Source organism: Nothoprocta perdicaria, unplaced genomic scaffold (genome assembly GCF_003342845.1).
Source record: "Nothoprocta perdicaria isolate Ctin4 unplaced genomic scaffold, notPer1 scaffold_0, whole genome shotgun sequence".
Lineage (NCBI taxonomy): Eukaryota > Metazoa > Chordata > Aves > Tinamiformes > Tinamidae > Nothoprocta > Nothoprocta perdicaria.
This window is the reverse complement of record NW_020454092.1, coordinates 5,100,199-5,116,364: the sequence shown is the minus strand read 5'-3', so window position 1 is coordinate 5,116,364 and position 16,166 is coordinate 5,100,199. Positions and strand designations below refer to the sequence as shown.

The 16,166-nt window shown below is 63.4% G+C and overlaps 3 protein-coding genes across 3 annotated transcripts in view; all 3 read right to left on the bottom strand.

Moving 5' to 3' along the window:
- The window catches only part of NHEJ1 (non-homologous end joining factor 1), a 40,122-nt gene extending 33,010 nt beyond the window's left edge, over nucleotides 1–7,112 (bottom strand). The window contains exons 1-4 of the mRNA XM_026037468.1: nucleotides 6,927–7,112; nucleotides 6,149–6,358; nucleotides 3,811–3,949; nucleotides 2,660–2,718 (exon numbers count right to left, since the gene is read on the bottom strand). Coding sequence (XP_025893253.1) covers nucleotides 2,660–2,718; nucleotides 3,811–3,949; nucleotides 6,149–6,358; nucleotides 6,927–7,112 — 594 coding nt within the window. The remainder of the gene's footprint in view (nucleotides 1–2,659; nucleotides 2,719–3,810; nucleotides 3,950–6,148; nucleotides 6,359–6,926) is intronic.
- A 1,693-nt stretch (nucleotides 7,113–8,805) lies between these two features.
- Nucleotides 8,806–13,848, bottom strand: SLC23A3 (solute carrier family 23 member 3). The gene is made up of 12 exons (XM_026040717.1): nucleotides 13,801–13,848; nucleotides 13,451–13,605; nucleotides 12,853–12,947; nucleotides 12,100–12,173; nucleotides 11,677–11,858; nucleotides 11,475–11,598; nucleotides 11,059–11,206; nucleotides 10,729–10,982; nucleotides 10,496–10,601; nucleotides 10,218–10,385; nucleotides 9,899–9,994; nucleotides 8,806–8,813 (listed from the first exon to the last, which is right to left on the bottom strand). The coding sequence occupies exons 1-12, from the start codon at nucleotides 13,846–13,848 to the stop codon at nucleotides 8,806–8,808; spliced, it is 1,458 nt and encodes a 485-aa protein (XP_025896502.1).
- Nucleotides 13,849–14,886: 1,038 nt separating this feature from the next.
- CNPPD1 (cyclin Pas1/PHO80 domain containing 1) overlaps nucleotides 14,887–16,166 on the bottom strand; it is a 6,181-nt gene continuing 4,901 nt past the window's right edge. The window contains exon 9 of the mRNA XM_026054142.1: nucleotides 14,887–16,166. This exon is cut by the window's right edge and continues 43 nt beyond it. Coding sequence (XP_025909927.1) covers nucleotides 15,732–16,166 — 435 coding nt within the window. The 3' untranslated portion in view covers nucleotides 14,887–15,731.

Genomic DNA, 16,166 nt, shown 5'->3' with positions numbered 1-16,166 from the left:
ACCGYGCGCCGGCACTGGCGGGTCCTCTGCTCTCGAGGAGGGATGCTCAAAGCTTTGGGAAGTGGAGCCTTTCCAAGGTGTCGTGCATCACAGCTGCCTTCCAGCCAGGAGGCACGCACTGCTCTCATCATTGAACACCCACATTTCGAGGCTCTGTTTTACAGGGGGAAACGACGGGAGGACCATCGGATCCCTCCATCTGACCTCTTGGCCACGAGTGTTTAACCACACACCCCGATACTGAGCCCAGCAACTCGGTTTTCTTCCAAGCAGGCTCCCAGCCCACTTTTGGAGACATCAAGAGATGGAGACTCAACCACTGCCCTTGGGAGCACGTCCCAGTAGCTAATCGTCCTTGGTAGCAAAACCACGTGCCTTATTTCTAGTTTGAATTTGTCTGGGTCTGGCTCCAGCTCCCAATCACTGGCTCATGTTCTGCTGCTCTCTGCTAGATTAAAGAGAGCCCTTAAGTAACCAGCATTTTCTCCTTGTAAAGACCCTCAYGCACTGTAATCAAGGCATCTCTCAATTTTCTTTCTGATAAGCTCGACAGAGCTCTTCTCTTCCAAGTCTCTCAAAGCTGGGCTCCCTCTCCAGCCCTCAATTCACTCCTGTAACCCTGCTCTGATTGTTCGGCATCTTTCTTAAAGCCCAGATACTGTAGTTGGCCACAGCGCTCCCAGCTCCCCATGGCATGAACTGGGGACCCGCTGCCCCTCCATCCCAGGCTTGTTTCTTCAGCAAGGCACTAAGTGAGCTGGGAAGGTCCCAGCTGAGCCGAGGCCCTACCAACACTGCCCCACCAAGCACCACAACAGCTTGACACCAAGCTTGCACCAAGCACCAAAACAGCAGCAAAGGTGAGCATCACCCCAACCTTCCAGTTCCTTGTCCAGTGCCCGATGATGCTGCTCCTGGCCACTGCCAGGATGGACACATGGTCCAGGCAGACCAGGATCCCCCTCCACACAGCCATACAGTTGCTCTTCCTCACCAAAGCCCATCTCTTTCATCCACATACTGCCAACACTGCACCCGGCGATCTGAGACCAAAGCACTTGTGCCTGCAGGAGACCTAGCTCTACCTGCTGCAGGTGGAGAACAGGATGGCTGGCAACACGAGCCCCAGGGCTCATGAATCAACGTTCGGGACAGTGTGTTCATTTGCAGGAGACACGTTCTCACATGTGCACATAGAGCCACGGAAGCTGCAGACTCCCCACGCTTTGTYGCCACAGCCTGGCGAGTGCTCTGCTAGCCCTTTCGGCAGGGCTTTGCACGGGACCTGCTGAGTTACTCCTCTCCTGCACACCCTGCTGCACGAGCAGCGGTCCAGCACCACCAAACCCCATCACCCGCACCCCAGACACCCCACACCAGCTCTTGGAGGATGCTCGGGCTCRGGCTGGATGTGCATCTCTAGCAGATGCTGCTCAGCAGTCCCTCAGACAAAGACATATTTCATCACCCCTGATGCTGGCACATCCTTCCAGCAACAGCACAGAAACATTTATTGAGCACTTCTGCCATGTCTACTCAAATATCAATCATTTTGCCACCTCCATCCTCTAATAGGCTTATCCCATCGCTCAGAGTTTGGGGTTTCTTTCTTAATACACGAAATAAACCCCTTTGCTTCTGTCCTTAGCCCTGCTAGTCATGATTTTTCCCTGATGCTTTTAGCTTCTGTTATCCATTTTCTACACTTCATAATTTCTAATTTATATTGATTGCTATCTACTCCCGCTTTCCCATTTGTTATAAACTGCTCTTTTATTTCTAATTGCTGCCTTCACTTCACCACTGAACCAGAACGGGCTTTCGGCCAGAGCTGCCCTCTTTCTTGATTGTAGAATTGTGGCTTTTTGTGGCTTCTGAAATTCTTCTGAAAGAGCTCACAATTTTCATTCACATTTTTCTATCTAAATGTTTCCTCCTAGCTGATTTCACTCATAATTTCCCCCTGCTTTGGGAAATTAGCCCTTTCAAAGCATGAAGGATATAAATTACTGTTTAGGAATGTCCTTCCTTTGCCCAGGGTGAATGTAATCTGGTCATGATCATCGGTCCCTAGGCAACCTCCAAGTTTCAGTCCAGCAATGAATTCATCTCTATCCATCACAACCAGGGGGAAAGGAAAGATGCCTGTGCTGGATGCAATATCTTTCATGTAAAAGAGGGATCGCCTCTAATTTTCAGAAGCTGCAGATGGTTCATTGCTAGCTGTGCATGACCATCAGCATTTGTCTCTCAGAGCAATGTCCCATCCAAGCAGGACCTTTTCTTTCTATGCAATGCCACGTGTTCCCTGCATTCCCATCTGACTCCCTGGTCTCCAGCAGGCACCACTGCTCCCTGCTCATGGCCTTTCACAGCTCGCACAGAAATGCTCAGAAGCATCTTCAAATCTTGCTTCTTTGCACCAGCGAGCATCAATTGCTTCTGATGTTCCCTCACTGCACTGAATCATTTCAGTGCTTCTGCAATGGTTTCCAGCAATGAGGAAGGGGTAGGGGAAAGACTTGCTCCTTCAAATTCCAATTTCTCTCAAGCTCATCTGCTTGGAAGAACCAAGCACCACTGAGGTGTGAGGGGGGAACACAACACAAACAGGACAAAAGCCACATGTCTCCACGGTGAAGTAGGCTTTGCACCTTACCTTGGCCATGAAGTTCTGCAGGAAAGTCTCCTCCTGGAAGGGCTCTGTCCGTAGTCGGTCTGCAAGGGAGAGCTGCTATCAGCCCAGGCAGGTCTGGCCAGACCCCCATCCCGACCATCCATGGGGAAGGGTGGCTGCAAGGAGCAGGGGAACAGCTCCAATGAGCTCAAACCAGGCTGGTTCATTCCCATCTTGCAGGACAGGGACAACTCCCTATTCTATCTCATTCCAATGGGTCCCTCATTCAAAGCTTTTTTTTTTCCCCATGTGTCCAGGATGTGCTCCCCTATGCCAGGATKCTCAGGCAAGGGGAAAGACAGGATTCCCACCACACCAATTCCAATTTTCAAAGYGGGCTCTCCTTGCTGCCCTGACCCTGTAGAGCCACAGGACAAAGGGCAATCCAGGTGGCTCGGGCACCTTTTGGTGCAGCTGCAGAGGAAATCCAGGCTCCCATCTCAGCCAGGCTGGCAGAAGCAGGGAAGCACTGCAGGACAGGAGCTCGGGCCATGTGGCRTTCCTGGCAATGCCACACAAGCCACTGCTGATCCAGATCTACTCCAGTGTCTGGGGGGCACAAGGTCCCCAGGAAAGGCAGTTGTCTCCCCCTCAAGCCAAGCGGGAGCCTGTGCCTCCTGGATGCTGACGAGCCCCTACACATGGGGGAGCAATGGAGGGCCTCWTCCGCACCCCCACTGCCCACCCGAGGGGGCTCGCACCCCTCCGTTCCCCACTGGAGCCGATCCAGGCTCCCAGCTTGGAGACCTGCGGACACGGCTGCACTTCCAGCAGCAAAGACCTGGAGACGTGCTTGCTCCACAAACGCTCTGCAAGTGCGCGGGCACGGAGCGTGCGGCAGCGCCGGGCACGGAGCGTGCGGCAGCGCTGCGCCAGTCCCCGCTGGCATCGCCGCAGGCTCCTGGGGAGCCGCCAGGTGCTCTCAGCAAAGCGGCGAGCACCTTGGTGACTCCCCAGGTGCTCCGGCTCCCAGTGCCCGCTGCTCCCACGGGGCTGCTGGCCGGCCCGCTGGCAACCCTCTCGCCACACGGAAACAGGAGCCTCGCTGGGCAGCAGGCAGAGSCAGCAGGGCAGGCGGCGCGCGGGGAAGGAAGCGCTTTCCCTGCCGGCTGCGCCCGCGCGTCCCGCCTCACCTCTGCTCAGAGCAGCCCCGCTCTCCCTGTAGTCGTCAATCTCGGCGTCCTTCTGGAGCAGCAGGGCCATGAGCTCCTGCAGCTGGGAGTGCAGCGCCAGGCTCATCCGCATCAGGGGCCGCACCAGGTGCTGGGAGACCTGGCACAGAGAGAGGACGCGCTGGGGAAGGTCTGGAGAGGCAGCTGGCTCTCCGTAGAGCAATGACAGGGACGGGGAGTGAGCGATGCTTCAGCCACCATGAGAAACTCAGGGTGCAGGAGGAGGTAGAGATACCCTCTGTGCAGCTCCCAGCCCACAACAGGGCCTCCAGTCCCTGGTCAGGGTTCTCTGCCCCCCCAAACCATGTCCCCATGCAGGCAACAGACACAGCTGGGGCTAAAACCCCCAGATTGGGGCCTGGGGAAACAGCAAGACTTCCCCAGGAGATGAGATGCACAGTAGAAGAGCCCCTTACCCTGACAGCTCATATGGTTTCCCATCACACTCCCCACTGCAGCCCACAACACCCTCCTTAGCTTATGGCCAAGTTGCCTGCAGAGCCCTGGGCACATCTCCCTGCCCTGGAGCCTGGAGGGACCACCCTGGCCCACAGGACACCCAACACAGCATCACTCACCAAGCCTCCCTGCTCCCGGAGGCAGCACATCCCTGGCACRCAGCCCAGGACGAGCCCATGCTGGGGCTCTGCACCTCAAGGTGCCAGCKGTAGGGATGGGGGCCCTGCCACACACCCCCTGCCACTGCATTCAGGAGGCAGAGCTGGGATGCAGCAAGCAGCAGTGCTTCCAGCTCTGTGAATATACTTTGTAGTCTGGGCTGGCTGCTGAGTGGGGCARGATCAGACCCTGTTTTTGCATTCAAGGCAGCCACACTCAGCACTTTGCCCCTCCTGGGCTCCTTGCAGGCATGCGCTGCACTTTCAAGCAAAGGGAGAGGAGCAGCTGCAAGCAGAGAGCTTGGGACACCACTTTGCACCATCTCGGCTCAGACCCTGCACTTCTTGCCCAGTGATGAAGAKCAAGTCCCCAGAGCGAGCAGGGCCCTGGGGGAGACCGAGCCTGTCCGCACCCCGGGGGTGCAGCAGCAGAAGCGCCCGGACGCTCYGCGCTGCAGCCAGCTGACAAGCCCAGCTCCGCTCCCCGTGACGCTCAAGTGCGGGTTATGTCCCCGAAGAGGGGAGAAGGGCTGTGCAGGGCCCCTCCTGTCCCTTTGCAGGCCATCCCCTATCCCCCCGGCACCGGGACCTGGCAGGAGGGCATGCAGCGGCTCAGAGCGACCCTTCCCTTGAAGCCCCCGATGCGCTGCGGCCGCCAGGGCTCCCGTGCAGGCCCCAAGGCAGCAGCGTCCCCAGCTCCCGCGCAGCCGTTAGCGGGTGCCGGGCGCCCTCTTGTGCGCGCACGGCCGCAGGGCCTGGGTGCTGGGGTGCCCACCCAGCCTCTGCTCCCCAAAGCCACCCTGCGCCCGCAGAGCCCCCGCTGCTGCCCTGGGGGACAGGCCGTGGGGCTCCCCGCAGAGCCAGCCCGGAGAGAGGGGGGTCGCGCTGCTTTAGGCTGGCGCGCAGCAAGGCCAGCATGCTGCAAGCCCGACACTTTTTTTGTGAATCTGCAGGAAATCCAATGTCTGAGCTCGTTTTTTTGCAAAGTTTAAATCACTCACTTCCTGGGCTAAAGTGGGATATGCCCCAGATACAGCCCCCATTCCTGCTGCATCCCGCCTCTGTTGGGGCAGTGGGGATGGACTGCTGTCTGCAAGAGCAGATGGGCTCATGAGTCCCTGCTCCAAGGACTCTGCTGCTCCTGGGGGATCAGCTCTGCAGCATCCAAAACCAGAGGGAAACCTCAAAAAACTCCCTGAAACCCACAAATAAGGAAGAAAAAAAAGACACCAAAGTGGCCCTCAGATAGGAGCAGCTCCCTAAGAGTTGGGAGATTCAATCTACTTGAATTCCCCTCTTTGCTCCTGACTCCCTATAGATTCTTTTGTGGTGAGGGTCACTCATACCCCCTTCCCCAGCACCTGTCATAGGTGTACAGGACAGGGCGGTACACAGAGGGTAAAATCCCCAAATGGGCAGTCTCTCCCTGCAAGGAGGACGTGCTCCATCACCCCTGCTACCCTGCAAGGTCCCCGCTGGCACACTCCTGCCGGAGGAGCTACAGCGCCAAAGGATAGAACCGGGGCTGGTGACCCTCAGCAGGGGCAGCAGGCAGAGCCAGGCACCCTGTCACCAGCAGCACACCCCCAAACTTCTCCAAAGCCTCCAAGCATGAAATAATGGACATCAGGTTCAGCCTGTCCTGTCCCCAACGTCGCCAGGCCGCCGGGCATGTCGCTCACCATCTCCACGGGCGCAGAGGAGCAGTGGAAGTCCCAGTAGAAGGGCAGTCCGGAGAGCTCGCTCTTCACACGGACGCTGAGCCTGCCAGGTGCGTGGTGGCAAGAGAAGGCGGTGGCGGCGTCCGGGCGCCCCGCCAGCAAGGGGCACACGAGGCTGCCCAGGCGCTGCAGGAAGGAGGACGCGTGCGCCGTCAGCCGCTTGTTCAGCTCCTGGCGAGAGGCAGCGTTAGGAGAGCCGCGTGGGCCTGCAGCACCCAAAGCCCCAGCAGACAGAGCAGCACACAAGGATCTAAACTGCTTCCAGGTGCCCCAGGGCAGCAGAAAGCATCCTTGCGCCCTGGTATGGACATGCCCCAGCAGTTCTCCCAGGCAAGCCAAGCTAGAAAGGTTTCCCAGGCCCCAGCAGCAGGGTCTGGGCCAGGGGTAGCCAGAGAATCATCCAGTGTTTTTTGGAGCTGTGTAGACACGACAGTACCGTGGCTGTTAGAGTGAGCAGGAGTCCCTCCATGACTACCAGGACCTGGTTTCGACCTGCTGCTTTATGTGCTGGCTCTAGAGACAGCAGCTTCACGCTCTGCGCACAGGTGAAATGAGTCTGCTGGCCTCAGCGCAGCCCCAGCGAGGAGGGGTCACTGAGTAGCCTCCCTGTCCTCCAGGGAGGAGGCTGTGCGGGTCACCGGGGTGGCAGTGCGTGGGCACGGCTGCGTGGGGGCTGCCCGGATCCACGGCCGTCGCGTGGGGAAAAGGGGGTCCCTGCGCCTGCCAGCCCTGGACTCACCTTGGACCTCTGCGCCACGGCCTGCGTGTCCGCACGCTCGTGCCAGACGCTGCTGAGGTCGGAGATGAGCAGCACGTAGCCCGTGTCCCYGAAGCAAGCCTTGGCGATGAAAGCACACTCGCCAAAGCGAACAGAGGCCCAGGGCTGTGCCAGGAGGCTGCTCTCCAGCTCCTCGGAGCCTTCCATCTGCAAGACACCAACCAGGGCTTAGTGGGGACTTGGGGGTGGCCTCCTGGAGCCCCTGCTCCCCCCAGCCCCTCTGCAGCGTGACGAGGGCAGGATGCTCAGCCAGCTCCAGGCCATGTCCCCTCACATGGAGCTCTGTGAGGGTAGATGTCTGGCAGCAATGGACATCTGGCAGCAATGCACGGGGCAGGTCCTACTGTCCCTCCAAGCAGCACCCCAACCACCCCGCGGCACGCGCGGAGACGCCTGCACCGCAGCAGCGGGAGCCTGTGCGAGCAGCACGGGCAGAGCCCTGCATGCAAGGGGGCGTTCAGCTCCGCCGCGGCGCGCGCCCACAGGCGGTTCCGCGGGCCCAGACGGGCTGCCCTGCTCGCCCTGCCCCTCCAGCGCCGCCACTGCGGCCCTGCCCCGCGGTACCCGCGGCAGGAGCGGCGCGCGGGCCGCAACGCGCCAGGAAGCGGCCGCGCGGGGCGAGCGAGGCCRGGCGAGGGCCGGGACTACGGCTCCCGTCGTGCTGCTGCACGGGCGCCGCGGCCGCCGCGCTGGGAGCTGCAGTGCCGCCGGGAGCTGCAGTGCCGCCGCGCGGCCCGGCGGCCGGGCCTGCCTCTGCGAGCGCCGCCGAGGGACACGGGTCTGGCCTGGAGCCACCGTGCCCTGCACCCCTGCGGCAACGCAGAGCCCCCAGCTTGCACCCCTGCAATAATGCAGAGCCCCCAGCCTTCACCCCTGCAATAGTGCAGAGCCCCCGGCCTGCACCCGTGTGGTAATGCAGAGCCCCCAGCCTGCACGCGGTGCACGACCCCCTCACTGCACCCACTGAGCCCACCCTGTGCACTGCAGGCGCACGGCTCCCCACACCTTGCACCTGCAGCCTGAGCCCCTGCAGCACCCGGAGCTTCTGCACCCATGAGCAGCCCCCCCCGGACATGCACAGAGCACCTCTGCAGGGTGCAAGGTGAAGGGGTGCAGCTGGGCTGGGGGCGCAGGGGGGCTGGGTGCAGCCCGAGTGCCTCCCTCGTGCTCCTCCCCATGGCCACTGCACAAGGCCGTGTCCTTTGCCACCCCCTCGCAGGGGCTTTGTAGGCCAGTTTAGACTGGCGCAGGCTGCGCTTACAAGTGGACTCTGGTCTGCTGTAAAYGCTGGGAGCTGCAGCCACGCTGTGCACTGTGAGCAGCGTGAGCAGGGGGATGCCAACCCGGCCGCTGAGCTGAATCACGAGGGGTCAAAGGCAATGTTTTCTTCCCCAGAAAATTCCCCCGCTGGCTAGTTCAGCAGCAAGAGCAATGCACCAGCATGCGAGAGTGCCTGGCGGAGCATTTAAGCAGGGAAAACCCAGGGTGCCGCTGCAGGTGACAATAGGCTTGTGACAACGGGGAGCTGAGCCATGCACGGCAGCTCTGCCCCCTGAGCTGGGGCATCCTGGTGGGTCAGAGCTTTAAACCTGGCACCAGGGGGATGTGTGGGACCAGGGGCACAGATGGGCAAAGGCGATGCACAAGGGTCGGGGACAGGGGCACAGTGAGGGGAGGCCAGTGCTGGACAGATGCTTGGAGCTGTGACCTTGGCTCCAAGCAGCAATTGCTCACGGTGAGGAACAACCTCCCCAGACCCTCAGAGGAGCCCTATGCCTTTTGCTGCCATGGGCAATAGGCAGCAAACCCCTCATGGAGCCCAGCACCCTCACACTGGTGCTCAAGGGGCTGGGGAGACGGGGGATGGGGTTTGGTAAAGAGTGTGCAAAGGCAGAGCAGGGCACGGGGATCGTGGCGCCGGCAGCATCAGGCACTTAGAGAGGTGTCCACAAGCAGCAGAAATGTCCTGCCTGTGCCCTGGGCACTACTCCTTGCTATGGCAGGGGCAGAGGGACGGTGTGGGGCCAAGCAAGGTGCTGGGAGCTGCTCCACATCCCAGCAGCAGCCAGGGCAGCAGTGGGAAGCAGCCCCAGGCCAGGGAATGTGGCACACACACAAACCAGCCCGACCCAGCTTCTCCAGGCAGGTCTGCAGGGCCAAAGTGCACCATACACTTGCCCGTGTCCTTGGCCAAACTGTTGTGCCCTCCACAGTGGCAGTCCTATGGGTGTCACAGGCAGGCAAGCTGGGGTCTCCCAGGGAGATCTGGCTGGAAAGGAAACCTCCAAGGGCAAAGTTGGCTGATGGTTTTTATAGCTCCCCTCTGACGTGGGGGGAAATGCGGTCCGTACTGGGGCACGCGGCTCCTCCAGTCCATGCAGGCTTCAGAACGATGGAGCAAAGAGGCTCGCAGGTGGCTCCGAGCCACCTCGTGTCTGACAGGGTGCAGCGGGTGACGTCCCCCTCTGCGGGAGCAGGTCCCCGCTCAGGCCGCTGCGTGCCACCCTGGCGGCTCCGTCTCGCTCGGCCTCCTCTCCGCGTGCATCTCCACCGAGCCGGCCTTCAGCAGCAGGCGCGTCCCTTCCCCAGCAGCGGCGGTGCCCTCCTCGGCAGCGCGGCTCTCCTGCTCCTGCTCTTCCTCCTCCTCCTCCTCCTCACGGCCAGGGCAGAGGAAGCAGCAGGGGAAGGCCGGGCGCCTGGAGGGAGGCAGCAGCCTCCTCAGCCCGGCYGGCAGCTCATACGCGCGGCTGCTGTCGCCCCTGTGGCGCCGGGGGCAGCGGGCGCCGGTGTGTGGTGCCAGGTCGGCGAGCAGCCCTCGCTCCTGCRGGGTGCCTGAAAGCAGGGTGACGGGCCGCGAGCCCCTTCGCCTGTGCCCACGGCCCCGGGCGCGCGGGGAGCGTGGCAGCCCCGCGGCAGCGCCCTGGGCATCCCACCTGAGACCGTGTTCTCCAGGAAGAAGGACAAGGAGCCCGTTAAGAAGACAGGCACCATAAGCAGGGAGGAGAAGAGCAGGTCCAGAGGCACCCAGCCTGGAGGCAGCACCAGAGTTACCCACACATCCCAGCCCAGGAGCCAGGAGGGGCAGGAACGTGTCCTGGCAGAGCAAGGGCTTGGAGCCAGTGGAGCAGCCCTTGGATGCTGCCACAAGCAATGTGCTGCTGCAGCCTCCCAGCACCTCAGGAGACACGTGGCCGTGGTGCTCGGGAGCCAAGGCTTTAACGGCTTTTCCTTCCCCGGCCCCATCCCCGCTACCTGTGGCCAGCTGAGCCGGGGCAGTGCTGAGCCACCGCGGCACCAGCAGGGCCATGAACATGGTGAAGCCGACGATGAAGATGTTCCTGCCCGAGTCAATGTCCGCGTACTGGAAGTAGGAGATGCCGGTGCCCACGGCTACGGCGTAGGTCACGCAGAGCACCCCTCCTGCGAGGGCCGGGTGTCAGGCAGCACGGGGTGCAAGGCAGGACGCGGGCACACGCCAGCCTCTTCCCATGCCCGCGGGAGCAGAGGAGGGAGCGCGATGCGATCCCTACCGTGCACGGCCAGCGGGATGCGGGTGAGGAGCCCTGCCAGCCGGGGCGACATGCCCAGCGCCACGCACGCCAGCGCGCTCACTTGCACCGGGCGGCGCGAGCCAGCCTGCGCGGGGGGAAAGCGGCTGAGCCACGCTCTGTGYCCCGTCCCGCCGCCAGCCTCGCGCTGCCGCGGGCCGGCACCTCACAGCAGGGTCCCGCTTGTGTCCCGCTGCATCYCGCCCGGCCCGTACCTGCGTGAGGCCGCTGGCGCAGGCATTGGCCACGCTGGAGGCCGTGCCGCCCGCGGCACCCAGCAGCCCGGCCACGAGGCTGCCCAGCGCCTCCGCGCAGAGCCCCCGGTTGCAGGCGTGCGGGGGCGGGCAGGGCGCTCGCCGCAGCCTCCCGCACAGCACATAGCAGCCCACCGAGTTGACGCTGCCGCCGAGGGCCATGGCGATGCCCACCGCCAGCGCCCGCGGCGTGAGCAGCGGCCACCCGCCCTCGCCTGCAGCGGAGGCACCAGCGGTGGTGACGGGGTCCGCGCGGGGGGTGCCGGCGGTGCCCGCTCTGCCTGTGCCCACCTGGGTAGGGGATGCGGAGCCACGGGGAGTGCAGGGTGCTGTTGGCCCAGGGCAGCCGCTGCCCGGGCAGCTCCTGCAAGTCCCAGGGGATGCGGAGGTGGCTGAGGAYGGCACACATGGTGCAGACACCGGCAAAGGGGAGCAGCACCTGAGAGGCAGCAGAGGACCTTGAASAGGGCCCCCTCCGTGCCCGCTCCCCCGTGAGCACCCTGTTGGCTGCACCCCCCCCAGCCCTTATTCCGTTCCTTCCTCCAGGTGTCCCCAGGGCCCTGCAGGGAGCACACCAGGCTCTGCACCCCTGTTCTCCCCAGTGCACCTGGACCCTCTCTCCAGTCAAGCCAGGCTCTTCCTCAGCCACATTCCCTGCTCCCAGCACCCAGCCATGCGCCAGGGCCCCGGCAGCAGGGCCGCGGTACCGAGAAGGTGCGCAGCGTGGGGGCGGGCGGCTCCACGCAGCCCCCCCGGGCACGGCGGCAGGCACGGCGGGGCAGGCGGCACGAGCCCAGGTGCTGGGAGCAGGTGACGGCCAGGAGCACCAGCCTGGGGACAGGGAGCACAGGTCACAGCGCTGGCAGGCCCTGCGGCGAGGGCAGGCGCCCGCTCCGGCGGGTCACGTACAGCAGCGCTATGGCCCAGTTAGCGGAGCAGAGCAGGGCGGCCTCCTTGTAGGCAGACAGCCCCACGATGGAGAGGCTGGGCGCCAGCACCATGGGCCCGCAGCGGCGGGACGCCCAGCCGCACRCGCCGGACGCTCCCAGCAGCAGCTGCACCAGCCCGGAGACCACAACAGCTCCCGAGACCTGCGGGAGGAACAGACGGGACACGGGAGACAGGACAYGGTGAGAGCAGCCCAACGCACACCCTGAGCCTCGTGCCCGGCTCCACTCGCCCCACGTGCCAGGGAAGGCCCGAGCACACACACACACACATATCCCTGTGATTCCCTGTCTCCTGCACCCCCAGGGCAGCTGAGCGGGGCCGGACACAGGGGGTGCTGATAGGTGTGAGGATGGAGCCCGGAGCAGAGCGCAGGGCACCAACCTCGCGCAGCGACGCGGCCCGGCTCCCTGCGGCACCGCACTGGGGAGCGGGGCACCCGCCGGCCACCATGGTACCTGCAAGGGAAGGTCGGAGGGGACGAGATGGGCGGACAGGGGCTCCCCCAGCCCGCCTGGCAGAGCTGCAAGCTTGAGGCCATGCAGAGCGGGTCCCAGCTGCAGAGGGCCAGCAGGCCAGGGCCCCATCCCAGCAYTGCTCAGGGGAGCTGTGTCCGCACTGGGCTGTCCCTGGGAGCAGCAGCTGGGGACCAGAGGCTCAGGGAGGCAGTGCCAGGGACTCCCAGTAACAGGGAGGCAGTTATCTGACCTGGGCTGGATAACAAGCTGCTTTAGGAAATTTTCCCCTTGGGGTGGTGAGTGCTTGGACCACATGGTCCTGGTGCCACAGGACCTGCACGCTTCCCGTGGCAGGGCCTCTGGCTGGGCTGCAAAACCAGGTACAGAAGGCGGGGTGCTGGGATGGGCCTGCTCCAGTCCCCAAGTCCTGTCCCCAAGAGATGGCTGCTGCGGTGACAGAGGCCACCAAGCCTGTACTCATGACCCGGGGTACATTGTGAGTGTGGCAGGGGCCACTAAGTGCCCCAGGTGCTGTGTACTCCAGCAGCAGGAGAGCAAAGAGGCAGGGGCCATTTCTACCCCCATCTGGATGCCCCAGGCTCACAGCACCTTGTCACCTGCTGCCAGCACGGCGTAGGGTCCCGTGGGGCTCTGGGCAAGGCTGCAGGGCTGTGCTCACCATTCCTGTCTGTGCTGGCAGGGAGGGACAGGTGGGAGCTCAGCACCATGGCAGGGACCAGGAATTCGAACGACGGGATTTGAACCAGCGGCAGCCTGGGGACAGCAAGGGCGCAGTAGGGAGGAGAGGGCACGTGGCTGCTCTGAGACAGGGGAGGGAAGGGGCAGTGACACAGGAGGCAGGAACCTCAACATGACCGTAGGGACATCGGATATCCCAAACACCTCCTAGTACATCCCAAGCAGCAGCACAAGGGATGTTCACAGGGKTTTGGCCAGGTACATGCCCAGCTGCATAGAGGGAGCACCCAGCAGCCGCTGGATGAACTGGAGAGGGCCCGTGTGATGCTGGAGCAAGGGGTGAGGAGCAAAGGGGAGAACACAGCAGATCTGCTGGAGGCAGATGTGCAAGGGGAATGTAGTGATGGCATGGCGGGTTCTCATAGGAAACCAACATCTCCAGGGCACCTCATGGCCCAACAGCATCCTTGTTCCCAGTCCTCATGCCCCTTCCCTGCTCCCCCAAAACCTACCAGCCCCATCCCAGCRGGGGCAGAGCCCCACTGGCCGCGGCTGTGTCCCTTGTGCCCCGCGCTCACCGGCTCCCCACGCAGGTCTGCAGGATGGTGGCGATGCCGCAGGCGAAGAGGCTGCGCGCCAGCAGCTCGCCCACCGCCGGCGGCTGCTCCTCGGGCAGCCTCGGCAGCAGGAGCAGGTGGAAGACGCAGAGCAGGGAGGCCTGCACGGCGAGGTGCTGCGCGGGGAGGGAGGGCACGCACAGCGGGAGCCGGAGCTGGAGCCCCCGGCTCCTGCGAGCGCCCGGGCAGAGCTGCCCTGCCCAGCCACCCTCTCCCCTCCACGCAGCCTGGCCGGGGCAGGATGCAGCCCTGGCGCTGCTGCCTGCGGGGACCCCAGCGCTCTCCCCACTGCCCGCCACGGCCCCCCTTACCTGCAGGGCCAGGCAGCAGCTCAGTGCACAGGAGCACATTTTCTGCATGGCGCGCAAGGGGCGCCCCGCAACAGGCTCTGTGGGGCAGCCCCCATTCATGCTGCTGCCCCCCACGTCGCTCCCGGCTTGTGGGGCAGGGCAGGCAGGCTCCCCCCGAGGGCCTAGTGCAGCCTGAACTTCCACCTTCCCCGGAGCTGTGCCGGGGTTAGCCATTAACTGGAGTTGGTGAGTAACCTGCCCCTGCAGCGCGGAATAAAAGGGCCACCCTGGACCAGCAAGACAGGCAACCAGGGAGAGGACCGCTGGGCATCACTGTGGTGCCAAGGCCTGAAGCCAGACCCCTGCATCCCTTCCTGCCTCTTATGGCACACGGAGCCAGGTGCTGGGTGCAGCATAGTTGCCTCCTCCCTCACCCTCTGGGAGCATCTTCATCTTCATCATCTCTGGCGCAGCATCTTGCTCCCAGGCGYCGCTCCCTCCCAGGCACAGCAGCGCCTCTGCTCCCAGCTCCAGTCGCTCCTTGTAGCCCATCTTGAKGGTCCCATCGCAGCCATAGGGTGCCCCGCCAGCCGCTGCAGCCCCCACACTGGGCTGASCCCCCTCAGAGTCCCCCGGCACCCCACGCCTCGCGCTGGGCTCCTGGGAGCCCGGCCTCCTGCTAGGAGCAGGGCGCCAAGCCCTGCCAGCGGACACACGAGGGCACAGGCTGCCGAGGGACACGAGGTGCCGCTCGGCTGGGAAGGCTCCCACGGGGGCACGGGAAGGGGATGCCCATGTTTTGTCACAGGGTGACCACAAGGGTGACCTTTCAAAGCCCTCACTGCTCATTAACCGGACAACCAGCAGAGAGCAAAGAGCAGCAGAGACCACACATTCCCCACATTCCCAAAGATGGGAAGGGAAGCCCTCCTGTGTCCCATTGCCTCCCCCCAGGCCCTGGGTATCCTGTCACCTGCCAGCAGAACCTAGTCCCACAGGAGCTTTGCAGGCCAACACGGCCAGTAACAGGTCCTGGACAGCCTCGGGATGCAGGTGCTGCCCCCGGGAGAGGCTTRGGAGGAAGGAGCAGGCAGGTGCACAGCAAGAACTACTTTTATTGGAAGAGATTTGCATCTACAAAAGAGTGTAAAACCCAGAGTAAAAAGAAGGGGCGCAATGAGCAGCTGGTCAGCAGGACAAGCTGCCTTCTCCCCGCCCCGAGGAGCAGTCAGGCACCATTGCCCATAGCCCCAGGCAGCTGGGATTTGGGATGGGGCCACAGAATACCCCGCTTTCAAAGAGCCCAACGGAGGCAGTACAAGAAAACACACCCCGAATCACACCTTGTCCCCCCAACCTGCACAGGACATGCACCATCCTTGGGGTGCACATACACACTGGGGTCCCCTCTTAGTGCAACTCTTGYCTGTCCTAAGGCAGCTGGCAGTCCCCAAAGGGGAACTGCTGCTGGGCAGGGCAGCAAGGGCTGCTCCCACCTTYCTCCCATCCCCTGCCCTAGGCACCCTGTCCCGGGACTTCCCTGGCTCCCCCTGCCTGGGGTCTCCCCCATCTCCACTCTGCACATACAGCCATCCTACATCCCCCATTCCACCTCTGCCATGGGCCACGCGTCCATGACATAGAGCAGGACTCCCCCTTCGCCTGGCGTCCCGGCCCGAGGGGACCCCGCTCCTGCTCTCCAGCTAGTCTCAGCCCTCGGCTCAGCACCCCAGCACCTCCGCCCAGCGGCCCCAACGCTCTGCAGCACCCCAAGTGTAAGAAACCTCTGCCCTGGAGCAGGCATAGGGACAGTAACAACACACAAATGCTGGTTTGGAAGTAACACAGGGGCCCCCAGCCCTGTACAGCCCCAGGGATCAAGGGTCCCAAAAGTGCAAGGAAGTGAGTTGTGCCAACACTGGAAGGGGAGGGGAAGGGGCTACCCCATGCTCCTAGCTGGGAAARATGAAGCTCTTGATTCTGCTGAGATCCAGAGCCATGTGCAGGGAGCAGCGCCCCAGCCCCAGGGGGTCCAGCCAGTCCTTGTGGGCAGAGGCCACATCCCAGGCGAGCTCCGCGCTGCCGGAGCAGGCCCGGCAGTGGAGCGGCAGAGGGGCCGGCAGCACGGCGAGGCCGGAGGGGCCGCGCCGCCTAGGGCTGCCGGCCGCCACGCTGCCGTTGGATCTCTCACACGAGGTGGGTGCTCTCCGGAGGGCGCCTTGCAGGGRACTCCCATGTGGGGCAGGCCTGGGTGCTTCCACGTAGGACAGAGCCGTCATCACGCCGCCCCACAGGTAGAGAGCTGTGGCCGCGACGCCCCCGCGCTGCTGCTCCTCAGCCGTCTGGTTCCTCCCCGTGCAGCGGGCGCTGCCGCCCGGCGGCACCGC